The sequence below is a fragment of the Grampus griseus genome (assembly GCF_964374135.1).
Source record: "Grampus griseus genome assembly, chromosome: 19".
NCBI classification, from domain to species: Eukaryota; Metazoa; Chordata; class Mammalia; order Artiodactyla; family Delphinidae; genus Grampus; species Grampus griseus.
Window position 1 is genome coordinate 54,750,566 of NC_139013.1, and position 27,045 is coordinate 54,777,610.

The 27,045-nt window shown below is 50.8% G+C and overlaps 1 protein-coding gene across 3 annotated transcripts in view; it reads right to left on the bottom strand.

Moving 5' to 3' along the window:
* ZDHHC7 (zDHHC palmitoyltransferase 7) overlaps positions 1-24,630 on the bottom strand; it is a 30,928-nt gene extending 6,298 nt beyond the window's left edge. For 2 of the 3 annotated variants that reach the window (XR_014298216.1, XM_082677530.1), the window contains exons 1-4: positions 24,425-24,630; positions 13,024-13,140; positions 8,316-8,401; positions 5,141-5,462 (exon numbers count right to left, since the gene is read on the bottom strand). Coding sequence is in view for 2 of the 3 variants with exons in the window: in XM_082677530.1 (XP_082533656.1) it covers positions 5,141-5,455 (315 nt within the window). In the remaining variant the exon portion in view is untranslated. Of the gene's footprint in view, positions 1-5,140; positions 5,463-8,315; positions 8,402-13,023; positions 14,259-24,424 lie in introns of those variants that run through there. The other variant, XM_082677531.1, reaches the window with a different exon arrangement.
* Positions 24,631-27,045: the final 2,415 nt, after the last annotated feature.

Genomic DNA, 27,045 nt, shown 5'->3' on the forward strand with positions numbered 1-27,045 from the left:
GGAGCTGCGCTGGAGCTCTTGAAAGCCCACTGTCTGGCTGCCCGAGCCAACCTCTGCAGGGCCAGGGCCAACACCCACATCTGCAAAACCCAGCAGGCACGTGTGGAGACCCAGGACCACTGGCTCCAAGGCCCCCGGGGAGCCGGAGAGGCGGCCCTGTCACCAGCAGGAGTGAGGTCCCACAACGTGCCCCGGGTTCAGGGGGCAGTACAGGAAGGGCTGCAGGCAAAATGGGAAGGTTCACTGCCCGACCCTACCCTGCAGCTGACTGCCCTCCAGATGGGCACCGGTCAGTCCCCCATCCTAACACAGGGAAGCTGCTGTGGTCAAGATCCTGGCCTTAACATGCCACCTGTCTCCTTAATCTACAGTGTAAAAAAAGTTCAGGGTTTAAAGGTTCATTTTTGAGAATTCACATCAGAAGGTCAGGTCCAGCATTTTACTCAATTTTCCCAACACCCTCTGGAGTCTTTCTGGTCCCTCAACCAAGCCAGGACCCCAGCCCGCCCCACGCCTACCGCCGGCCCCGTGACACTGTTCTGACTTCAGGAGCTCCCACCTTGTACAGCCGCTCCTGGTGACAGCTCGGGTCACACGTTTCATAAGACGATGGAATGGAGCAGGTTTAGCCACACACACGCTGCTTCCACAGTAAAACACGTGACCTGACACTTCTGCGGAGCACGGCACCCCACGCTGCCCGCTGGTTGGAGAGCGCTCCTGCGATGCTCACGGAGGACAGGTGTGCATCTCGAGGGGGCGACACGTCAGATAACACGTAACCACCAGCCCACGTGGAGATGAAGGAATCTTCTGGTCCTTCTTGCGGCTCAGAGCCCTGGGCAGGCAGGCAGCCCGTCTCCCACAGTGCCTCTCGATGACTCACCCAGGTCCCCGCGGCTGGCGATCTACACTTCGATTCCGTAGTCCGATGTGCTCTCGCAGGCCAGACGCAGAGCAGAAGGGCGGGCCCGGGTCCGCTCAGCACCGGGTCTCACCAGGTCACACCAGAGGAGCGCCCGCTTCCTCGGCACCAGTGGGCCCCTCTTCGCTCCATCAAAGAAACCTTCCGAACAGGTGAGGCACGTTCCTCAAGCTCGCGTTCGCCTTCGAACCATTTTCAGGGCATGTTTTTTCTAAGACGCATCTTGAGTGTTTCATCTGTGTCTCGCCAGGACTGTGCTCCCTGCCATAGCCACGCCTCCTACCCCAGCACGGCCCAGACGGCTCCCCTGTGGCACAGCGTCCTCTTGACAGCTTTTCCATTCGCTGCTGCTGCTGGCGCCCGACGTCTCACACCTGCACCCACCCACCTCTGATCCGCCCTGGAGAAGGAAACCAGGTGCCCACTCTTAGGAAGAGTGCTCCCAACCACGGCATACATATATCCAGGGAAGTTATGATTTGCAAAGCACATTTCCCCCCCATATCTTTCCATCTTGACGCCCTGATTCCCTCCCTGTCACGCATCCTGGATCCCCAGGACCTGACCTAGGGGCACAGGAGTGTGGCGCTTCCCCTAGGTCTACCTGCTAATCCATGGGCAGCACAGGGGACGAGGAGCACGTTAAACCACGTACAGGGATATAAGCTGAAAACCCCAGAGCGGAAGGAGAAAAATGAGACACGTCAACCAGTCACAAAGGATAGATCTTATTTGGATCCTGATTCAAACAAAAGAATATAAAAGGACTGAGACGACTGAGGAGATGTGGACTCTCACTGGACACAGTAAGGAATTCTTCAACCGCTCCACATGAGCCACTGACGTTGTAGCCATGCTTTTATAAAGAAGAGCCCTTCTGGGACTTCCCTGGTGGCTCAGTGGTTAAGAATCCGCCTGCCGATGCAGGGGTTGAGCCCTGGACGGGAAGATCCCACATGCCGCGGAGCAACTGAGCCCGCGCGCCACAGCTACTAAAGCCCGCATGCCACAGCTACTGAGCCCACGTGCCACAACTACTGAAGCCCGCGCACCTAGAGCCCATGCTCTGCAACAAGAGAAGCCACCGCCATGAGAAGCCCGTGCACTGCAACGAAGAGTAGCCCCCGCTCGCCGCAACTAGAGAAAGCTCGCGCGCAGCAACGAAGACGCAACGCAGCCAAGAATAAAAAATAAATTTATATTAAAAAAAAAAAAGAGCCCTTTTTAAAGATACAGTTATTTACAAATAAAGTTTTATAATGTCTGAGATGTACTTCCAAATATTCTGGGGAGGGAAAGGAAGTAGGCGAGGATATCGCTGACACGAGATTGACCACGAGGTGATAAGCAAGGTTCATGACCCTCTTCTCTCCACTTCTGTGTATAATGAAATGTCTGTAAGAAGTTAACGAAAAAGCAAGGGCTTTGGCAACGGATAACTGTTCAAACCCCAGCTTTGCCTCTTGCCAGCTGTGGGTCTCACCTTCTAATGTGATGTACGCCCACCTCCGCAAGGTGCTGGTGGGTTAATGAACGCCCAAAGGCGTCCCAGGGCGCCCGGAACAAAGGCGCCTTAGTGGGCCCTCGGCACACATCTGCTGCTAAGGCTGATGCTTGTAGAACAAGGCTGGGGACAGAGGAGAGCAGGCTCTGGGCGCGGGGCAGCGGGTGGCCTTGCACAGTCTCATGCTTCTGACACTGAGACTCGCCTCCAGAGGTGAGCTTGCTGCCTTGGGATCGATCAGCTCCCTGGTCCATCACATGTCAGAGACCCCAACTTCCTTTCTGCTCCCCCCTCAAAGTACCAATAACTTCTCAAGAAACAACCCAGGCCAGAGCCAATCCTAGCAAAGACTGACTGTTCCTAATGGCTTAGTAAAAGGACGTCCGGCAGAGAACTGGCCTCACCCGGGTTGCGTGACGGCTCTCGTTCAGCCCAGACTGGACCCCGTGTTGAAGGTGATCCTCAGAGAGGAGAAAGCAGCCGCCCCGAGGAGAGGACGGAGCAGACACCCGACCCCGCCGGCCACGCAGTCTCCCCCACACGGTGCGTCTGGAACCCAGCGCTCCCAATTCCCTCTGGTGTGAGGGGCCACCGTCTTCACTAGGCGGCAGAGGGCCAGATGCCAGGAAGGACAGGGGTGCCTGGGGGCTCAGTCGGCCTCTCCCCTGCCTCCTTCCCGAGAGCTTCCCCACCCCAGTCCCAATGCCTGCCCGCGGCCAGACGCACCCCTGCCCTGGGCTCCTGACACCCCGCGGGGTGCCCTTGGTTCTATTCACACCGACTCCCGGTGGTTTCTGTAACTTGCCACTGGAGTCCTGACGTGTGGCATGGCGGAAGCAGTGACAGCCAGATGTCAAGACGGAGGACGTGAACGGACCGTCCTCCAAAGACCTACAAACGGCCGAGAAGCCCAGCATCCTTAGTCATCAGGGAAATGCAAATCAAAACACAATGGGGTACCACCTCACAGCCGTCAGGATGGCTCTCATCAAACACATGAACATCACCTGAGGAGGTGGAGAAGCAGGAACCTGTACACTGCTGGGGGGACTCTAACGCGCTGCAGCCGCCACGAAAAACCACCCTCAGCAGTTCAGCGTAGCGTGAACATATGACACGGTACTTCCACTCCTGGGTCTCTACCCAAGAGAAACGAAACATGGGTCCACACAAACCTGGTCCACAAGGGTTCACGGCAGAACTGTCCATAACAGCCAGAAAGTGCGAAGGACCCCGATGGCCACCAACTGACGATGGCTGTAAACAAAACGTGGCCCAACCCCACAGTGGAACAGTCTTCAGCCGTGAAGAGGAACGAAGCCCTGACAGTGCGCGGTGTGGGTGAGCCCTAGGAACCTCGCGCCGCGAAGGAAGCCAGACGTCAAGGCCATGTGTCCCTGTGTGATTCCATCTATGTGATCTGTCCAGAACAGGCCAGTCCAGAGACAGAAAGTACATCAGCAGTTGCCTGGCGCTGGGGGACCTGGGGGGGGCGGGGCGGTGACAGCTAAGGGCTGCAGGGTTTCTTTTTCGGGTGATGAAAATGTCTAAAATGACTGCGGTGATGTGAATACATGAAAATTATCGAACAAAAGGGTGAATTTTGCGGAATGTGAATTAAATTTCAATTAAAAAATGCTTGCATCCAGGACTCACACCCTCCCCCACCTCACACTCCAGCCCTCAGCGCTTCCATCCAGCTTCTTGGCAGCGAAACAAGTGAAGCGAACACGCCCGGCGGGAGCAGAGGCAGCGCCCTACACACACCTGCTACCCGACCCCCGGCTCTCGGGGCTTCCTGAAGAGCTGTGAGGCCTCTTCCCGCGGGAGAGGGGCTGTAGCAGGAGCGGGACCACGGGGGGAAGGACGCCTACACTGGTCAGAAGACACAAGCACTGTGATGAGAGGGGCCCAGCCGGGTAGCCCTCCCTCCCCCGGCCCCACCGGGCACACCGCAGCCTGGCACCTGGGCACCGACGTGGTGGCCTCCTCGCCGAAACGCCTTCAAACGATGGACCCAGCCCCGTTTTCAACATGCAGGAAGATGGCTGACACTACCAGCTCTTCCTACAGCGAACTTAAAAGATAATAGCTAACCTGCAGCCCAAAGAAGTTAAATTAGTTGCGTGTGATTCGTAAAGTGGTGAAACCTAGATGCCACATCGCTCAGCTTTCAGTCCATACTTCAGAGAAACAAAGTATTTAAACTAGAAGGGGGGACTTCCCTGGCGGTCCAGTGGCTAAGGCTCCGTGCTCCAAGTGCGGGGGGCGTGGGTTTGACCCGTGGTCCAGGAGCTAGATCCCATATGCCACAACTAAAGATCCCGCATGTCGCAACTAAAAAGATCCCGCAGGCCGCAACGAAGATCCCGCAAGCAGCAATAAAGATCCCACGCGCAGCGACTAAGACCCAGCACAGCCAAGTAAATAAATAAACATTAAAAAATAAAATAGGATTTCAGGCATTATTCAGTACACTTTCTTCATCTGAATAAACAGCTCAGTGTAATGTTTTCCATGAATATACCATGACATCACCTCTCTCTGGGCGCTGGGTTCTCTCCAGCGAAGCCACAAACAACGCCACCAGCCTGTATCCAGGAACTCGTGAACCCCGAGGCTGCGGGAGCATGAGGCCCTCCGCCCGGTGCCGCTGGTGCCTCCCCAACCCAGACCCGGCCGAAAACCCCAGCGAGAGGGCAGGTACTCACGGGGTCGGTGAGCATGGTCCTCAAGTGAGAGGACAGGGCAAGCACCGCCAGGCAGTTAAAAACGACTCCATTGACCACGGAGTACCAGAAGTCTTTGGAAGGCAGCAGCATGACAAACGTCACCACGAAGTCCGCGTACACGACCAGTAGCCACGTCACGACAGCACAGATCATGCCACAGCCGTCGCGGATGAACCAGACCCTGTCTGCCACGTCGGCCTCGGATGAAGAGGAGGAGGAAGAGTCGTAGTTGTCATTTTCGGTCAGGAGAGGATGGTGTTCGACATCCCGGAGCCGGTGTCCTGATGACGGCATGGTTTCCCTGGAGGGGCATGGGACACAACTGGTGAGGCTCCCGGGGACACACGGTCACCTGCGGCTGGCCCCAGCCACACTGCACAAGGACGACGCAGGGCAGGAGCTAGACACCCTTGGCACCCAGGCTCCAAGCCTGGGCAAGACGAGGCCTGGGGTACCACGGCCCCATCCACGGTGCCAAGGCCCGAGGGCCCGCAGCGCACACATGCCAGCAGCTGATGAGAGGCTGACAGACAAGGGGCTCTTTCACTGCTCGTTTCCACCCCGGCCCACGACCACAGAGCCCAGTTCTCGCCTGACTCTTCCCTGTTTCACTGAGTTCTTCACTCTCACTTCTCCCTCGTTTGAACTGTGACAACGTACGACCATGTTTTTGAGGCAGTCTTCTTTAACTCTGTGCTGTTTCTAGAACGCCCTTCCTCTTTCAGTCTTTTAACAGTTTCCTTCACTTATCTGTTCTTTCGACAACTCTCCCATATTTCCTAATACCCGAGAACACACAGGGTCAGAAACTAAAGGAAAACTTACACTTTTCCTAGCAAACATTTGCTGCTTCTTTAAACCTATAACCTCCTGTCATCAGTGTCTGATATGAGTAGAAATACTCATGATAAATAAAGAAAGGGAAACAGAGTCAGTTCATGTGGCCCTGTTGTTCGTGCAGGGGATAGAAAAACACTGATAGCACTTTATCAAACGACCCAAGGGCTTTCTCCACTCAGGCTCGGCTTCTTTCAAACAAGCACAGAGCAAGCGACTGTGGCCTCCCCAGCGTGGCGGGGGAGGAGGGATGAGAGTGCTCTTGGGGCCGGGTCTGCTACAGCTGACGCACAGCATCCGCTCGGAATCCTGGCATTACTTCCTTCCTTAACTGTAACTGGAGCACGGGAACGATGAAAACATTACTGAATGAGTGAATCTGCTGGTGAGAGTTCCTTCTGCAAATATTTTGCAGGTTTCCCTCTCGATACAAAGATACTGACTAGTACAAGACAGCAAGGAAACTGTTCCCCGCAGCCTGCTCTTAGATCAGACAACAAGAGCTTTAAAATTACTGAAGTGAAAAAACTGAAGATAAGAATTTGGGCAGCCCCGAACCAGCCGTTCTTCAGCCAGCACACACTGGACCCGACGGCTGCCTTCCTGCTAAGGCCTCTGCCGCAGAGGCCACCCGCCCTGCAGCGCCCGAGGCTTCTCTCTGCCAAGCAAGTCATCCTGCAGAGGCAGTCCTCGTGCCTCTGAAGAGCACTCTGCAAAGGGACTCTGAACAGCAGACACGGCTATCTGGAGAGGGTGCTGGAGCGCGGTCCTGTCTACACCACTGTAAAGCCTGATGCCGCCAGGGGGCTGAGACTCTCTGGGAGGAGGACCGGCTCGGCAGCTCCACGGGCAGTGCGCTCAGCACTCCCTACCCTGAGAGGGCGTCCGTGTCTCAGCCCTGGGCTGGCTGCCAGCCCTCGTGGGAAAGGCCTGGCTCTTCTCTCCGGGCTCCCCGTCGGGTGCCCGCACGCCCCTGGGCTCACGGCAAGCGCGCATCTGTTTCCAGGCAGACGCAACAACGTGAATTGGTCCCCGTCTCAGATCCAGAGAGAGGCCTAGTGATGGCCACGGAAGTTTTTTAGTGAATCATAAATGTTCATCAAAGCCTTAGCTGAAAAACTCCCCTGACCAGAATCCCTCTGCTCTATGGCTACTCCTCAGGTAAGACGCTTTCTAGGAGCAATGGGTGCCCGCCTGCTGGGCAGCGAGCAGTCGCAGGGGCCACGTGTCCAGAGACAGGCCAGCTTTTTGTCAGAGCACACTCGTGCAGCCCGAGTTCTGCCTAGAAATCAGAACCTGAGTCTTCTGGACGCCTGACCCAGTCCCGATTAACCTTCCCGGCTGAGGCACTGGTGACAGCAGCCGCAGGCCTCCCCCAGAGGGGCAGATGGCAGCTGTATTTGTGAGGAAGGGTGACTGCACACATACCAACCCAGTGGGCGGGAAGGGACATTCCCAGAAGCACTTTAGGATACTGAGGCATCACGCCTGTGTGCTTCAGAGCTGAATTTGTAAAATCCACTAGAAGGCAAAGGGAGAACAATCTGATGCCCAAAAGTCACTTCATTTGCAAGAAAGCAATCGGTGAACACGGCGAGGTTAGGCTGAACACATCCGGTTATCTGTCATCAAGAGCAGGCGCCTTCCGCTGAGTCACAGCACTTACACTTCATTAATGCAACAGGAAGGGAGGGGAGGAAATGAAGAAACAATTCCTTTACACTCAACTAATCTAAAAATGCTGGGAACACAAGAGCAAATGGCACGGCAACTGGCGATGCGAAGCCAGGGCAAGGGCACAGCCTCACTTTGTGCTGATACCCGTCACTGGTGACTGAATACTCTGCGTGATCACGTCTGAAAAAGACCTGAAAGCACTGTGCACTGACCGACGGTTTTTCTACTTTAATGTCCAGTTTAATGGGATACTGTCTACACTCCGAACCTGAGCTGTTTATCGTCGTGTTAAATCAAGCCCCGTTTCCCAGAACGCTAAGAGCAACATTGCAGACCCCCATTATTGAAGGGACAACCACTCGAGCAAAACCCTTCCAGTGGTTTACATTTGAGAACTCCCCTCATCTTGTAATACCTGCTAGTAACTGATCAATTCTCTTCATGGAATCTTCCTCCAGGGACACACTCTCCTTTTAGCGTAGGTGGTAAGCAAACCCAAAGACAATACGTGAAGAAAAAGATCTACTTGTCACCATTAACCATCTGAACTGCCCGTATTTGCCTTTTCAAAGGTGTGCAAGTTAGTGTCAGCCGTTAGAGAGGAAACAGTGATTAGAGACCTAAATAAGCAATCACTTACCTCACAAATTATTTTTAGACATTACTTGAACGTTTTGTGTCTTTTCTTCAGGATCTTAAGGTGCATACTGTCCTATGTGGTAGGATCTGAAAGATAAGAAAATCTGATTAGAAAAGTTACTTATTTTATGACCAAGGCGCATATACTATTTCTCAGTGCATATGATCAACTTTGGGAGCACATGTAACCGATGTGACGCTTCACACCTGAAGTTCCGTTGCTCAGAACCATCTTTAACTATGAAATCATGACTCCTCTAGGTTTTCGTTACTAGTAAACTGCTTGACAATCCTGAAAATTAAGTAATTTATTCTAAACCTGTCCATTTTACACTCTTGTTACTTTAGCCCTGGTCTTAAATACAAATCTCTAAGCCAAAATCCCTGAGAAAGAGCCCCAGGGATAATCCAGACCAAATCTGGTCAACCTGTATTTCAACAGGCAGCAAGTGTTCACCGTTCACCAGCCACAGCAGAGGAATTACAGAAAAGACGAGAGAGAAAGAGGTGAGAGGTGCACCAGGCCCCGCTGGGGGAGGGTGCCCCAGGGGAGGGGGCACGGTGCACCAAGGAGCGGGTGGAATGAGTGAGGGGCGTCCCAGCCTGGCAGCGTCCCCCACTGGGTGGGCAAGCAGACGTAGCCTCCCTAGAAGCACTCATCTGGCCCAAGAAAAGAGGCTGGAAGACACCAAGAGGCGGCGTGTCCCCCTCCCAAAGAGGTCAGATTGCTGCCAGGTTTCCCTAAGACCAGGGCCACAGAGGACAAAGGACCATGGACGCAGACGCTCCAAGCACACGCTCCTGGTACATCTCATCCTTAAATGTGAACCAAGAGCCAACAGATGTTCTGGAGAAAAGCTCAGACAGGTCTCATGGAAGAGCCCCAGAGAGAAAAGAGAGAAACCGGGATTTAGAGCAGGCATGATGCACAGAGAAGAAGACTTACGAGGAATAAGAGGCTGCATTTGTGAGACAAAGGGGAGCGTTCTGAGAACTGCCTAGCTACTGAAAAACAAAAATATGATGGTAGAAGTTTTTAATCTTACAAACAGGACTGGAAGAGAGAATGGGGAAATTTCCCAGAAAGGAGAACTAAACAACAAAGGGGAAGGGGGGAAGGATAAACTTGGAGTTTGGGATTAACATATACACACTATACAGAAAATAGATTAACCAACAAGGACCTCCTGTATAGCACAGGGAACTGTATTCGGTACCTTATGATAACCTATACTGGGAAAGAATCTGGAAAAGATTAGATATACATATATATAAAACTGAATCAGTCTGCTGTACACCTAAAACTAACACAACATTGTAAATCAGCTACAGTAAATCAGCAAAAAACAAAAACAAGACAAAGACAAAGACCTTAGGAGAGAAAATGAAATGAAATCAGAGGACCAATCCAGGAGGTCCATCTTCCAAACAACAGGTCTGGCAAAGGCACCCCGAACAAGACGTCCTTCCTCTGCACAGCTCCACTGCCACCCAGGCCGGCGGCCCCGTGTGCCTCGCAGCCTGTCCACTCTCTTTGCATCTGATATCCTTCCAACGTAACATTTTTCTCTCAGCAAACCCTCAGTTGGTGTCTGTTTTCTGAAACCAAGACCCCTGACTAGGACACCAGGGGGCTGGCGTGGAAGAGGGTGAGGGGACTCGGGGGTCGAGGGGTGGGCAGGGTAAGCTCCCCTGGTCTCCTCCCAGTAACTGGAGGCTGCTCGCTGCTTCCTGACCGGGAGTGCCCCTCCGCCGGGCCCGGCTCTGCTGTCAGGCTCCCCTGCCCACCCGACCCTACAAGTCTCCTCAGGACCCGTCCTCCCTCCACAAGGACGTGGACAGCCTCCCCGCACCCGTCACCGCCACCCTGCACACCAAAGGTTCCCTAGCCTATCTGTGGCTCTGAGTCCCCTCTGAACTTCTCAGTAACAAATGTGGCCGTGAACCACAAGCTGCTTAAACTAACGGAGGTGACTTGTAAAATATGGCATTTATATATATGTATACATGGTAACTCTATTCAAATACCTATGCAGTAGCCAACAGCTTTAAACGCCAGGTAACGTGCTGAACCAGTAACGCCTGATCATGCCTAGTGATGCTTTCAACTTTGCATTCACATTCATTTTGAGTGTCTTCAAATGAGCTTATGTTAGCACTGTTTTAAAAGAAAACCGGCATTGCAAAACCCAGGACTGCCCATCGCAGTCCTCAGGTCTACAGCAGAATCTCTACAATGAGACCAAACCCCGTTACTTTTATAAATTTTTAAAAATAACCAAAATGGCAACCACGTCGGAAAGCGGCCTGGTACTTTCTCAGAGTTAAACCAACACCCTCCCTGTGCCTCGGCAATTCCACTTCTAGGTATTTACCTCAAGGTGAATGTGAACACAAAACGTGTACAGAACTGTTCACAGCTGCTGCAGTCATTAAGTCACCAAAGCAGAACAACCCAAACACCCCTCGCCAGGAGATGAATCAACAAACCACAGTATATTCATACAAGGGGGACTGCGGACGGATACAGGCCACCGTGTGGGTGCATCTCAAAAAACCACGCCAAGTGAAAAACACAGTATGTACAGTAGGAGTCCATCTGCACGGCACTCTGAACCAGGCGAAGCTAATTTATTTTGAAAGAAATCAGAACGGGGTTGGAGCACAAGAGGGAATGACGGAGAGTCCAAGGTAACTTTCTGAGTTGACGGAAAGGGCAGCAGGCGACACAGGCACACGCACTGTCAAACCAAATTCAATGAGCTGTTAAAATTATACACTTAAAATTGTGCATTTCACTGTACGTTAACTATGCCTCAGTTAAAAAATGAACAGGAGAAAGAATAACCAGCACAGGTACACGTGCAGGTGTAAAAGGGTGTGGTAACAGCCAGGTTCTAAGCGCTGCTGAACCCGGTCTCGCCCTACAGACGCTGCCTTCCGAGCCAGACCCTGTCACAGTTTACTTTTAACAGTATCTTCGGGCAAGTGTCTTAAACTCTTCCCCTCACTTTTTTCCCCGTGTCTATAAACAGAAGATGCATTTCTCATAAACAAACTGAAGACAAGTAAACAAAAGACATCAATATACTTTAGTGATCAGTTGCTACAAAAAAGAATGAAGAGCCAATGACTTTCACTGTTGCAATAAAAGGAAATGTCTACCCTAGAGTCTGGTATTCACGTGTACGTTAAACACTGCTTAAACTCATCACTGTTTTACTATTCATACGCCCACTGCTGACCTATAAGAAACAGGAATAAGCACATCTCTGCTTCAGGCACAGAAGCAGCGTGTGAGGCAAACACAGGCCGTGAGATGTGCTGAATTCAAACGTGGGGGCGGGGCCTCTAAGCTGCAGACTCCATGTGAGGCCCAAGGATGCTCAACCTCGGACAGGCCCTCAGCCCACGAGGGCTCATGGGAGAGAGAGGCGGGGACCAGCCTGGTAAACAACGTGCTCGGTGTTATCCCCAGTGGCAGGCAGAGGGCGATGACGGAGAGAGATGACAATCGCTTATCCCGTCCAGAGGAACCAGAAAAGTGTCGGTTAGGACGACAGCAGGAGTGGGCCCACAGGACAGGCAAGATCGCACAGGAGAGGACAGTGCGGGAGGCACAGAGGCTGGAAGGGGAATCCGCCGGCTGCAGGGCCCTGGGCTCAGCGCGAGGGAGGGCGGGAAGGCAGGGAAGGGGAGGCCAGGGCCCTGAAATTCTGTACGTCATTCTGCTGCAAAGGGAGACTGGAACTTCGGTCAACAGACAAATGTTTTAGAAAGATAACTGGTGACAAACTAAGATTAGGATGGAAGGAGGAAGACGGGCAGCCGGGAGGCGGCGGCCATGCCCCAGAGCAGAGCTGACAGACGCAGGGCCAGCAGGGGAGCGGGGCCTGCAGGGGACGAGCAGGGGCTGGGAGCAGGAAGGCTGGCTGGAGCAGACAGCACACCAAGGGGCCGCGACCTTCTCCCAGCAGTTCCGGTAAAGAGCCAAGAAGCTTGCAGACTGGGTGGTGAGCAAACTAAAGAAGCAAATTTGTTTAAATGTGGTTAAGTCAAGGACATACGTAGCTGGAAGGAAAAAACAATTTTTCAATTTCCCCTCTTACGTATTATCTCATTTAAAGCTACAATGGGTCTTCCCTGGTGGCGCAGTGGTTGGGAATCTGCCTGCCAGTGCAGGAGACACGGGTTCGAGCCCCGGTCCGGGAAGATCCCACATGCCGCGGAGCAACTATGCCCGTGCGCCACAACTACTGAGCCTGCACTCTAGAACCCGCGCTCCGCAACGAGAAGCCACCACGGTGAGAAGCCTGCGCACCACAACAAAGAGCAGCCCCCGCTCTCTGCCACTAGAGAAAGCCTGTGTGCAGCAACGAAGACCCAATGCAGCCAAAAATAAATTAATTTAAAAAAATAATAGAGCTACGATGAACCTCTCAACAAGACAGAATTCTATTTGTTGTGTAAGCTGACTTCACCCTCACTGGCTCCCAATAAATAGAATTAATGTGGCTTCTGCAACGAATTTTAATTTGTGTAACAAATGATTGCTTTGTCCAAGTATTTAATTGATGTGATACCTTGTTTTCATTTTATATAAAACCCTTTATACTGTTCCAATAAATATCTTTATTAGTAAAAAAAAAATAATAAATAAAACAAGAGGACGGGACCAAGATGGCGGAGGAGTAGGACAAGGCGCTCACCTCCTCCCACAGGAACGTGGAAAGCACATCTGCACGTGGACGGCTCCCACAGAACAGCTCCTGAGCGCAGGCACAAGACCTCAGACTTCCCGAAGGGCAAGAAAACCTCCAGCTAACCTGGTAGAACAAAAGGAAAAAGAAAAAGAAAGGAATGTAGACGGGGCCTGCGCCCCAGGCAGGGAGCTGTGGAGATCAGCCTGGACAGGCGGCGAGCGTCGGAGCCTAGCAGGAGAGCACAGGAACCAGTCCGCGGAGGGCAGCACAGAGAGCAGCCTGCAAGGAAGGTCGGCGCCGCCACCCTGCGCTCCCCAGCCTCAGACGCTCATCCGTCAGTGCTGAAGCTCAGGCTTCGGAGGTCAGACCCAGGGAGAGGCCCGGGGCGGGATGCACGGAGACAGCTGAAGAGGCTGGACCGTGGCAACTGAGGGTGTGCTCGGAAGAAGCCGGGGCCTGTCAGAGAGCCAAGGCGCCGTACTGAGGGGTGCACGAGGAGAGGGGAGGGACCACCATAAGAGCTTCTTTCCTTACGAGCGCTCCCAGGCAACAGGACACTGCCTACAGGAGCTCTGGGGGCGGGCGCGAGTCGCTGCCGCCATCGTGCGCTCCAGAGGCAGGCACAGGCCACCGCTACGAGACCTGCGAGCAGTCGCCAAGTGCTGCCCCCGCCCTCCCAGTAGCGCACAAGGGCGGCTGCACCTGCACACCCCGTATCAAGGGAATAAAAGCCAGCAGGTGCTGAGGAAACAGACAGCAAGCGTCCAAACTAACAGCAGCCCCTCGATTCTGGAAAAGATGGCGGAGTAGAAGGATCGAGCTCACCACCTCTCACGAAAACAGCAACATCACAACGAACTGCTGAACAATCATCGACAAAAAAGACTGAAACCTACCAAAAAAGATATTTTACATTCAAAGACAAAAGAGAAGTCACAATGAGACGGTAGGCGAGGTGCTTTCGTGCCAAGATAATGAACAAAATGGCAATAAGAACATACATATAATTACCTAAAATTTAATGGGATTCGTAATGGATACAAAAACAAGACCCGTATATATGCTGTCTACAAAAGACCCACTTCAGACTCAGAGTCATGTGCAGACTGCAAGTGAGGCGATGGAAAAACGTATTCCATGCAAATGGAAATCAAAAGAAAGCTGGAGTAGCAATACTCTTAGCAGACAAAATAGACTTTAAAATAAAGAAGGTTACAAGAGACAAAGGACACTACATAATGAACAAGGGATCAATCCAAGAAGATATAACAATTGCAAATATATATGCACCCAGCATAGGAGCATCTCGATATATAAGGCAAATGCTAACAGCCATAAAAGGAGAAATCGAGAGTAACACAATAATAGTGGGGAAATTTAACACCCCACTTACATCAATGGACAGATAATTCAGATAGAAAATCAATAAGGAAACACAGGCCTTAAATGACCATGAAACCAGATGGACTTAATTGATATTTATAGAACATTCCATACAAAAGAAGCAAAATACACTTTCTTCTCAAGTGCACATGAAACATTCTCCAGGACAGATCAGACCTTGGGCCACAAATCAAGCCTCAGTAAATTTAAGAAAACTGAAATCATATCAAGCATCTTTCCGACCACAGTGCTATGAGATTAGAAATCAATTCGGGGGACCTCCCTGGTGGCACAGTGGTTAAGACTCTGCGCTCCCAAAGCAGGAGACCCAGGTTCGATCCCTAGTCCAGGAACTAGATCCCACATGCATGCTGCAACTAAGAGTCCGCATGCCACAGCTAAGGACCTGATGCAATCTAATAAATAATCAAATATTTAAAAATAAATAAATAAATATTTATTTGTTTATTTTTGGCTGTGTCGGGTCTTCGTTGCTGCACTTGGACTTTCTCTAGTTGCGGCGAGCGGGGGCTACTCTTCATTGCAGTGCACGGGCTTCTCACTGCAGTGGCTTCTCTGTTGTGGAGCACGGGCTCTAGGTGTGTGGGCTTCAGTAGTTGTGGCACGTGGGCCCAGTAGTTGTGGCTCATGGGCTCTAGAGTGCAGGCTCAGTAGTTGTGGTGCACGGGCTTATCTGCTCCATGGCATGTGGGATCTTCCCGGACCAGGGCTTGAACCTGTGTCCCCTGCATTGGCAGGCAGATTCTTAACCGCTGCGCCACCAGGGAAGTCCCAATAAAAAGAAAGAAAGGAAGAAAAAAGAAAGAAAGAAAGGGAGGAAGGAAGGAAGGAAGGAAGGAAGAAAGAGAGAGAGAAAGAGAGAGAGAAACAGAGAGAGAAAGAAAGAGAGAGAGAAAGAAAGAAAAAGAAAGAGAAAGAAAGAAAGGGAGGGAGGGAGGGAGGGAGGAAGGAAGGAAGGAAGGAAGGAAGGTAGGTCGGTCAATTCTGGGAATAAAAAACACAAATACACGAAGGCTAAACAATATGTTACTAGACAACCAATGGATCACTGACGATATCAGAGAGGAATTCCAAAAATACCTAGAGATAAATGACAACAAAAACAAGATGATCCAGAACATGTGGGACACAGCAAAAGCAGTTCTAAGAGGGAAGGTGAGAGCAATACAGTTTTACCTCAGGAAACAAGAAAAATCTCAAACAACTTAAACTTACACCTAAAGCAACTAGAAAAGAAAGAACAAACAAAACCCAAAGTTAGTAGAAGGAAAGAAATCATAGGGGCTTCCCTGGTGGTGCAGTGGTTAAGAATCCGCCTGCCAATGCAGGGAACATGGGTTCGAGCCCTGCTCCAGGAAGATCCCACATGCTGTGGAGCGACTAAGCCTGTGCACAATGAAAGCAATGAAGACCCAACGTAGCCAAAAATAAAAATAAATAAAAGAAAATAAGTAAATTTAAAAAAAAAAGAAAAGCTATGATGAACCTAAAGAAGGACTTGGTCTCCCTATTTTACAGATGAGCCACCCCGGACCCCCAGTTAGTCTGGGACCTCCACACAAGTCCCACCATGCTGCTTCTCGGTTTGAACAGGCCACACTTTTAAAAAGCCTAGGACAGCCCCAAAGAGATGTAACGAAGAGAGACTGAGGACGAAATGCCTAGTTAAGCCAACTAAACAATCAGATTAAGAAACTATAAACCAAGAGGTCCTGGCATGGTTGCTTTTTTCTTTCTCATTTTATGGTTATTTGAGCTTTTCCTGCAACTACAAAAGCAACACAGGCTCATTTTTTCTGTTTTTAAAGAATAAGGGTCCCAGTCTGCAGACGCAGGGGCTGACAGAGCAGAGGGACCCTTCTTCCCTAGGCGGGGGAGGGTGGGGTAGAGGGTACGGAGAAGATGGACAACGCGGAGCTAAAGCAGATCCCACCCCACACGCCGTTCTGAGCGGCAGGAGGTGGGCTGTGGGCGCTGGAAGTGGAGAAAAGCTGAGGACGGCGACTGAGACTGGAAAAAGGAAGGCGGGTAGGGGAGGTGGCAAGAGAGAGCTGAAACTCAGCACCGTGGGCCAGACAGCGCTGGAACCGCGGTTGCCAATAAACGCCACAACAGCCAGGCCTTTCATGCACAAGCGCAGCCTGGACCCACAGCCCTGCAGGGGGCTGGGGGTTCGCCATGGAGGGCAGGACGAAGGGGAGCAGCGTGCGAAGCCAGGTGACAGGAAACTGCGAGGGACTGGAGGTCCTGAGGCCTGCAGGATGTGCAAGGGAGTCAGGTCGCGGCAGGGGTGTGCGTGCGTGCGTGCGTGCGTGTGTGTGTGTGTGTGTGTGTGATTTATCCTCTTCAATGGTACATTTTCCATCATTTAGTCTAAATTTCATTCTTTCAATTTCTTGATATTCTCTCAACTTAGTATGATGTAAGATACATAAGTATGACCAAAAAAATAAGCCTGCAAGGTGCAATTTTAAGAACTCAGAGGAGAAAAAAAAATTTTTTTTTAATTAAAAAAAAAAAAAGTTTCTTGGGCTTCCCTGGTGGCGCAGTGGCTGAGAGTCCGCCTGCCGATGCAGGGGACACGGGTTCGTGCCCCGGTCTGGGAAGATCCCACGTGCCGCAGAGCGGCTGGGCCCGTGAGCCATGGCCGCTGAGCCTGCGCGTCCGGAGCCTGTGCTCCGCAAAGGGAGAGGCCACAACAGTTAGAGGCCCAAGTACCGCCAAAAAAAAAAAAAGAATGGAGCATTCAGACAGCCTACCCCAGTGCCTTGGCTCCAGTGCATTCAGTGCCACTGCAGTTATGTTCTTGTATGTTCTTTCCATCAATCTGCAGTCATAAAAGGTTTAGTCTGTGCTTTCAAAGCAGACCAGTAATGTATGCCATACGAACCAGTATCTTCTTCTCAAGTTACTGAATCTGAAGAACAGAATATTAACCTTTAAGGGAAAAAACCAATGGAATATTAAGTGAACAAAAGCCAGGTCTCAATAATGTGCTGGCACACTGTCCACACTGTGAACAGTAAACTTATGTAACCTTTCCAGAAAGGTCTTTGAAACTGCAACAAAACAGGGCAAACTGAGAAACACACAAGGAGCCAAGGCTCTGGGAAAGGAAAGCCAACCTCACGGGGGTGGGGAGGGGACGACACTGGGCTTTTCCCCATCCCAGCAGCCACTCTTCAGCCTCCTGCCAGGTCCTTCTCCTCCACAGACGTGGAACTGTGGCGGTGCCTGGGCTGGGTCCTGGGTTGTCCTCTTCAGCTACATGCTCTCTGAATAATCTCCCAGGATCTCAGGCCCATGTAGTCAGAAAAGATGCCCCTGGGAAGCTGCCAAGCGTAGTGCGTTACTGGGCGTCTCCAGTCCGTCACTCAGCAACTCCACGGCAGGGTCAAAGCAGAAACCCCTCCACCCACCAAAACCTCCTGAGCCTACCTTCTCGTCTCCATAAATGGTACCAAGGTCAAAAGCCAGGACACACCCTTCATTCCACTCTTTTCCCAACCTCCCCACACCTAACCCATCAGCAGGTCCTGTGGGCTGGACCTCCAACACCGACCCAGATCAAGGCTGCCCCGCCCGGGCAGCACAAACCAGCGCTCCGTTTCCACACTCACTGCCTCTGTGCGCCCATAACCCACTCCCCGATCAGCACCCAGGCCCAGCTTTTACAGATGTAAGTCGGGTCCTGCCACTCCCTTACCTATTAAAACCAGCCAATTGCTGCCTCTGGTTAGAATAAAACCCAAAGGCCACCCTGTGGCTACACAGCCCTACCTGGCCCGGAGCCTGCGGACCACACCTCTTACCTCCCCTCCCACCCGGGCTGTCTCGTTCCTCTGTCATCACCGCAACAGAATGTTCTCGTAATATCCCCAGCACACCCCGAACTCCGCAAACCCTTGTTCAGTGAGAGAAGGAAAAGCAAAAACAAACCTCAAAGGAACCGGAAAGGAGTAAGAAAGAGGGTCAAAGTGGGAGGCCTGGGGTGGGGTGGGATGGGATGGGGTCAGACGGTCCGGGGAGCTGAAGGGGGAGAAACGTGGACGGGTTAAGGGGGGAGAGGGAGAAGGGGAGGAAGGAGAGAGACCCACGCTGGCAGGGCTTTTTCTGGGTGTGTCACTGGGAGCACACAGGCTGCACGAGGCAGCCTCAAAGGCACGTGTACACAAATGCCAAAGCTTCCACCTTTATCCCCATACCAGAGCCACAGCCTGAAAGTCAAATGGAGGAGCTATTTTTAATCCCAACATGGTAACTAAACCCTCAAGAATTCCAAAGCCAGAGACAAAAAGACCCCCAGAGTCACCAAACGCTTCAAGTGTCCCGTCCCAGGGAAAAGCTGAGCCTGAACCAAGCTGGTGAATCCCCGCCTCTTTCCTTATCTTCCTAAATGGGGTTTCTTTGTTTAATAGGAAATGAACTTTTGTAACATCAGACTTGCCCAAACCTGCAACACGAGGCCCATCTGACCCGCTCACAGTGAACCTAGCTCTCAGATGCAAGTTAACGACAATGTAAGATACTGGAATGTGAAAGGACAGGCCAGTTACTGAACATCTGCCATGGGTCAGGACCTTTGTATACATCACGACGGTGAACCCTGCCGCTACCCTAAAAACGAGGTGCTCGCTAAGGGATGAGGAAATTGCGCCTTCGAGCTGCAGTACCCTGCCCAAGCTCACGGCCAGCAAAGTGTGGAGTCGGGGCTGTTCCGACTCCAAAGCCCATGCTCTTCCATGAAAACACGCCATCTCCCTGAGCGCTTGGTTTCAGAAAACATGTTCTGTAACGTGGACACTGAATCTGGGAAATACGGACCGCTAAGAATTCAAAACGTCCCGACCAGAAATACTGTAAGAGCCTGTCTCAAGAGAAACTGGAAGCTTCTCTATCCTGCCTGCCCCTGCTTATTACTAGGTCTGCAAACGCACTGCGCCCTGTCCCAGAATGACCCAAACCACCAGCTTAACACAGAGCTGGCCTCTCCTTCCATTTACTGATAACACTCCTCACACAGCCAGTATTTACTAAGCACCTTTTTTTTTTTTTAATGTTGAGCCTTCTTTTAATTTATTTATTTTTATTTTTGGCTGTGTTGGGTCTTCGTTTCAGTGCGAGCGCTTTCTCCAGTTGCGGCAAGCGGGGGCCACTCTTCATCGCGGTGCGCGGGCCTCTCACTGTCGTGGCCTCTCCTGTTGCGGAGCACAGGCTCCAGACGCGCAGGCTCAGTAGTTGTGGTGCACGGGCCCAGTTGCTCTGCGGCATGTGGGATCCTCCCAGACCAGGGCTCGAACCCGCGTCCCCTGCATTAGCAGGCAGATTCTCAACCACTGCGCCACCAGGGAAGCACTACTAAGCACCTTTTAACCTCTGGACACAAGGCCTCTTCTTCCCTCATTCCTACATGCTGCCCACGCTTCCTGCTTACAGCTCTGACCCTTCCCTTCCCACCTTTCTCACAACCCAAGCTTAGGCACCCTCACCTCTGGCTGTACCTCTGTAGAACCCTAACCAACAGAGGTGCCAAACCTTGGGACCATGGCATTCAAGGCGCCACTGAATCTGGCTCCCCTGCCCTTCCAGGCTCTTCCACGCAGCGTTCATCCTGCTTCCCCTGCCGGGCCTGTTCACACCTCTGTGCTTCTGCTCCCACTGTTTCCTCCAATTAGAAGACTCTCGCTCTCTGCCTATTTACCACGCACCCACTATGTACAAACCACTGCAGGGTAAGTGTTTTCAAAACTGTGAGGTGCTGTACCAATATAAGGCATTATCTTGGCCCCATGAAGAGTCTGGATTTATTAGACAATTATTAAAATTCTACTGGAGGTTTTTCAAGAATAGAATGAACTAGTAAGCAAAACAAGAATACGTCTGTAGATAGAGGCAAAGAAGTGAGTGAAAGAGAAAAAAAATCAGAGGCAAGTGAGAGTAAGTGACTAAATGCCGTCCCCTAACAGGCAGACCAAAGTACAGACACACGTTAAACTGGAAAGGAGGCGTTTTCTCCTCCTCAGAGGCAAGGGGAAGAAAAAGACTGATGGGCATTCAGAGCTATCTCAGCTGTAATGGAGTCAAAGTTGACAGAACTCTCCCAGCAGCCTCTGCTCTATGATCTATAAGGGAGAGTCCTCTGTCAATGGTAAAGCAAAAAAAAGTGTGTGTGTATATATATAATATAGATACACATATATACATAATTTTAAGTGAGGTATAGTTGATTTACAATATAGAAGTTTCAGGTGTATGGCAGTCACAATTTTTAAAGGTTATATTCCATTTATGCTGCAACTAAGGAGCCCTGGAGCCACAACTAAGGAGCCTGCCTGCCACAACTGAGGAGCCCACATGCTGCAACTGAAGAGCCAATGAGCTGCAACTAAGGAGCCCGCCTGCCACAACTGAGACCCGGTGCAACAAAGCAAATGAATAAAAAAATTTAAAACCTGGCTGTACCCCTGAGCTTTACAATATACCCTTGGAGCGTACTTATTAACGATGGTTTGTACCTCTTAATCCCCCACCCCCTTCTTGCCCCTCCCCTTCCCTCTCCCCACTGGTAACCACTGGTTTGTTCTATAGCTGTGAGTCTGCATCTCTTTTTAAAAAGTATATTTTTAAGGAAGGTACCATGAATGAAGGAAGGATGCTGTGTAATAAAGAATTTAACCACGCTCAAATGAAGGTCTGGGCTTTATCATCGGCTGACCATCTGATTTAGGGTGGGGACTGGCCACACCAGAAAGACCAACATGATTTAGGGTGGGGCTCTGGGTCACGCAGTATCAGTTGACCTGGAAACTGAGATCAACCTTGTGGGCGGTCAATCAATCAATCATTTATGCCCATGTCACAGAAGCCCAATAAAGACTGCAAACACCAAGGCTCAGGTGAGCATCCCTGGTTGGCAATACCCAGCGCACAGTGTCTCGTGTCGACACCAGTTACGCACCACGTTCCAGCCCCTTGGGGAGAGGACAATGGAAGCTCCGTGTTCGGTGCAGCCCCAGATCCTGTCCTGAGAGCCGCTTCACCTGGCTGACTTTAATAAGCCATAACTCTGAGCACAACAGCTTTCAGTGAGTTCCGTGAGGCCTGCTAGCTAGTAATCCAACCTGAGGGGGGCTTGGGGAACCCCCAGACTTGCAACTGGTGTCAGAAGTGACGGTGCTCTTGTGTGGACTATTCCCTCTCAACTTTGTAGCTGACCAACTCTGCAGGTGGCCCAAACTCTTCTCAGGTGCTTCAGCTGAAGGGTCACACACAAGTTGCTAACCTGACCCTGGAAACTGGCTTTGGGGACAAAAGGGAGCAAGAGTGAGTGTTTAGATTCTATACTTTATGCTCTGCTCCAGTGTTCGAACTTCTTTTTTTTTTTTTTTTTAAACAAAACAAGCATGTATTACCTCTGTAATTAAAAAATTACTTTAAAGAAACATACCCCCAAAAAGCTGCTTTAAGAAAACTATCTTGTAGAGTTGCTCAGCACGGATTGGAGCAGGGAAATTCTGGAATCATCAGGAAAACTACTTCTCAATTCATCCCAAGCATTAACTTCACATGTGAACTTACTGCTCGTTCCATTTCCTCACATTAACAAAGATTATGTGATTTATGTCACCAAAGGGTCCAAGCCTTGCAGGTAAGTTTCAGAAAGAATGTAAAAGCGTGTCCAGACTTTTGACTGGCTCAAGGCTGCTCTTATACAAAGTTCCTTTCAGTACTTTCTCTCTGTCGCTGAGATGGTCATTCTATTCATGCTAATATTTGTCCTTTCTAGAAGAGGATTTCTGCTTTCATAGTGCATTGATTAGCAAGGCTGAAAATTCCCAATTCACTCCTTGTAATCGAGGCAGGCTCTGAATCATTGGTAAAAAAAAATAATAATAAAAAATAACAAAAGAAAACTTCTGTATACATCTCTACCCACTTTGCTTTGACGTGAGATGTGTGCATAAAGAGTTCCAGTTGTTGGGCTTCCCTGGTGGCGCAGTGGTTGAGAGTCCGACTGCCGATGCAGGGGACACGGGTTCATGCCCCGGTCTGGGAAGATCCCACATGCCGCGGAGCGGCTGGGCCCGTGAGCCATGGCCGCTGAGCCTGTGCGTCCGGAGCCTGTGCTCCACAACGGGAGAGGCCACAACAGTGAGAGGCCCGCGTACCGCAAAAAAAAAAAAAAAAAAAAAAGAGAAAGAGTTCCAGTTGTTGATTTATGAATTATTTAGGAAATTACTATCAAATAGTCTCAGGCTCCTCCACCTCACAACTGAAAAGCCCACCTACCAGCCTCACTCCTGAAAGCACACAACCCAAATAATGTCAGTCACTTGACGCTTCTATTTACCAGAATCTTCAAGAGGTGCAATTTAAGACGTCTGTTCCATTCCGTTTTTCAAATATCCCAAGAGCCTCTCTCTTTAATCAAGTACTCTGGGGCTTCCCTGGTGGTCCAATGGCTAAGGCTCTGCGCCCCCAATGCAAGGGGCTTGGGTTTGATCCCTGGTCAGGGAACTAGATCCCACATGCCGCAACTAAGAGTTCGCATGCCGCAACTAAGTTTGCATGCTGCAACGAAGATCCCGCATGCCGTAACTAAGACCCAGCACAGCCAAAATAAATAAATATTAAAAAAAAAAAAGTATTCTGACTTCCTAAGAAGCAAATTTACTGTGCGGGCTTTCTCTAGTTGCAGCGAGCGGGGGCTACACTTCGTTGTGGGGCGCGGACTTCTCACTGCAGTGACTTCTCTTGTTGCGGAGCATGGGCTCTAGGCGTGTGGGCTTCAGTAGCTGTGGCTCGCAGGCTCAGTAGGTGTGGCTTGCGGGCTCTGGAGCGCAGGCTCAGTAGTTGTGGCCCACTGGCTTAGCTGCCCCGTGGCATGTGGGATCTTCCCAGACCAGGGCTCGAACCCGTGTCCCCTGCATTGGCAGGTGGATTCTTAACCACTGAGCGACCAGAGAAGTCCCCAAGGTGACTTTCTAAAAAGGCGACTTCAGATAAGTAAACCTTGTTAAGACAGAATCAAAAAGATTAAATCTGACTTTTAAAAAGGTGACTTTAAGCAAATAAAATTTGTGAAAGTATCAACAGATTAAATTCATCATCTTTAAGGTGAAGAGTCTAAGAAGAAATATACATTGGCCCAGATTTCTAGACCATTTGAGACAGCAGTAGTAAAACAGATAAACCTATGTGCATTAAGTACAAGCACTAAGCAGACTGCAAACGTTAAACACTGTAGCATTGCTTGGACAGCCCTTTACACCACCTGGTCAGTAAAAGAAGCTACAAAGCAGCTACGTCAACAGTTCTTAACCGCCCCCCCCGCCAAAAAAAAACTGGTTACCCATAAGCCAATAAAGTGTGTCCATCCGACAGCGAAAAGAGACTTAGTTTCAGCAGCAATGACGCCTCAGGAGAGATGAGCCTTGGCGACAGCAAGAAAAGATGCAAACATTGCCCTGAAGGCTGACCTGATTGTCCCAGGTGCCCTGGCAGGGGAAGGGAAGATAAGGAAGAAGGTGGGCAAAGAATAAAAAAGGAAAATTAAAACTTACAAGGGAGGGAAGAACTGGAGCATTCATTCGAGAAGCCATGGGTGACGTGAGAGGAAGCCCACTGTAACGCATGCCTATAAACTACTCCTTACAGCTTACACAGGATTTACTGCCACTCTTCTAACTCCAACGACAACCCCGTTATTAGTTATTAAAGGAGAAAACCGCGGCTCGGAGCCCTGAGTGTCGCACCCAAGGTCAGGCAGAAAGCTGGGGCTGCAATTCGGGCCCTACCCCGAAAGGTGCACTAAGGAGTGACAAGGAGACACCTGGAAGAGAAGTCAAGCGCTGGCACAGAGGTGCCCCGAGGAACTCGGGAAGGTCGCAGGTGCGGGGTGGGGTGGAGGAAAGGGCGCAGGGGGCTCGGGGCTGGCGGACGGGGGCCTGGAGTGGCCGGGAGACCCGGGCGCGAGCAGCCCGCCCCGGCCCACCGCACTCACCCGAGGCCCGGGCGGGGTCGCCCGGCGCTGCGGCTCCTCCCGGCCTGCGGCGGCGGCGGCGGCGACTGCAGCGGCCGAGGCAGGGACGCATCATGCGGCCGCACTCATGGCCGAGCCGGAGGGGGCCCCGCGGCTCGGCTCGGTCCTGCCGGGCCGGTCGGAGGGAGGCGGCCTCCGAGCGGACACGAGAGACGGAGCCCAACCTGGAGAGCTTGGCGGCACGACCCCCGGAAGTGAACCTCGCGTGGTCAGCGGCGCCGCGTTTGCGCAGTTCCGGTCGCGCCGCTCCCGGCAGCGGAGAAGGGTGTTTGAGGTGGTTTGCTGGGACTCGGCGGCCGGGATCCCTTTGGGACAGAGGACCTTAAAGACTGACATTTCCCAGAGAAAGGCGACTCTTAGTCGCAAGGTCCCCTCGCTAAAATAAAGGGACCCATTCAAACTGAGGTCCGGAAGAGAAAGGATGAGGGCTACGTGCTACCGCAAGGTCCAAGCCGCGCGGCTAGGCTTTTTGACTCGGGGAGGAGTTCTTGCCCGGGTTTACTGAGCCCGTGGTGGCCCTCCTGAGCCAGCGTTAGGTGTGACCTGGACGGCGTGCGAGGACGGAACACGGGTTAATGGAGAAGCGCGAGTGGGAACGACGGAGCCAGAAAGCACGTGGGGAGTAGGGGAAGCGCCATTGGATGCGCGATTCCTGATTCGCTGAGCCTCTGGTTCCCCTCTGAGCGACCTGGAAACCATGGCATCCCAGCGATTCCTTCCAGATGCTAAGTCCTAAGGTTTTTGAAGGTGGAAACGTGGTTGGGTTTTTTGGGGGGGTGGGAGTGGTATTTCCTACAATATTTGGGACAATTTCCGCAGGGCTGGGAAGTAGGCGCTCAGTGTTTGTTATTAAACTCTTTAAGTACCCACTAACTTGTAAGATTGATTAGAAACAGTCATTGCAGCTGCGGGATCTATCAGACTCCCACTGCCTGCAAGCCACCTTTTCACAATTTACCGTTCTTACTCCCAGGAACGCTTATCCAGCCAAGCTTTTGGAAGTAAGGGGTGCATTAATCATCAAAATTTGAACTTTGAAAGCTTAAAATTTTGTTACTGTACCTCTGCACTCACAATGGGACTATGCATTCAGTCAACCCTCATTGAGCCTCCTATCTCCTGGTCTGTTTATTCCCACGTGGAAGAAAAGTGGGGTAGGCCTCCAATCCGTGGTCAATTCTTTTTGCATAGGCTGAAAGAAAGGATGATTGTGTTTGGAGAACATCAAGACTACAAGTGCCTGCTATGCTTAAGATATACTTGCTATGAGCAAATTAAGAGTATCTTTTTTTTTAATTGAAGTATAGTTGATTTACAATATCGTGTTAGTTTCAGGTGTACAGCACAGTGATTTCAGTTATACATAGATATACGTATGTATCTATTCTTTTTCAGATTCTTTGCCCTTATAGGTTATTACAAAATATTGAGTGTAGTTCCTTGTGCTATACAGTAGGTCCTCGTTGGTTATCTATTTTATATATAGTAGTGTGTATGTTAATCCCAACCTCCTAATTTATCCCTCCCCCCAAAAGAGTATCTTTAAAAAAAAAAAGAAAAGCTTAAATCATGACTGTCATACAAATATAAACACATGTCAGAGATTTCATTTAACTCACTGATTCATGAGGAAGTAGGTAAGGTGATACATGTGGTTCAGAGATGAGTCCGAAAGGCAGGCACGTGTGCAGTGAGGAAGGCCGCAGTGAATTTGCTTAGTAGCTGCTTCTGGCTTCTACAATGGGGAAGTCAATTGAACTTCTACCAGACGAGATTCATTTGTATGTCTGATGTCGGTGGACAAAAATTGTTACCAGGTTGGTCAGCTGGACCTGCGCCGGGGTCCTAGCCCCAGCCGAGACCTCTTGTCTTTTTCCGATCAGATTCGCACAGACAACGATGAAACCAGTGCTGAGACTGGAACAGTACCAGCTGTATTTAGTGGCCAAAGAATGGAAAGGGGGCATCTAGTTCGCAAATCGACTTCTCCACCCAATTCAGGGGGAGCCACCAAATATATTGGCAGGTCGAGGTTAAAAGGAGGGAATTGGAAGGAGTGGGAGGAATATTCCTGACTCACTGGAGAACGGGTGTGGTTTGGACCTTGAACCGTTGCACCTCTCCTTTTCAGTCCTTATATGGGCTTTTCTGGTTGTTGTCATGGCAGTTGTCAACTTCCTGGCCCTGGTGGGTGTGTCATTTAACATATGCTAATATATTACAGAGTATAATGAGGCTCAAGGTCTACTGGAAGTCAAATCTTCGGCCATCTTGGGCCTGGTTGGTTCTAACCAGTTCTTATTTTTTTCTGTTTGCATCTTCCTCCTGAAACTTAGATAAGAATAATTGGTTTCCATTCGAGGGAGGGTCAGGGATATGATTCTGGGGCAACAGCCTTGGTAACAGAATCACTAGGATTGCTTTCGATTCTCCAAAACCTATAGAGTTATAAATAGCTTAAAGCAAAGAAAAAAATCCATAGAACCACATAACCCAAGGGTGTGCATGACAACACCTAGCTGTCCATTGAAGGCACCCAATAATTTTTTTTGACCCATTTCAAAGTCTTTCACAAAAAGACT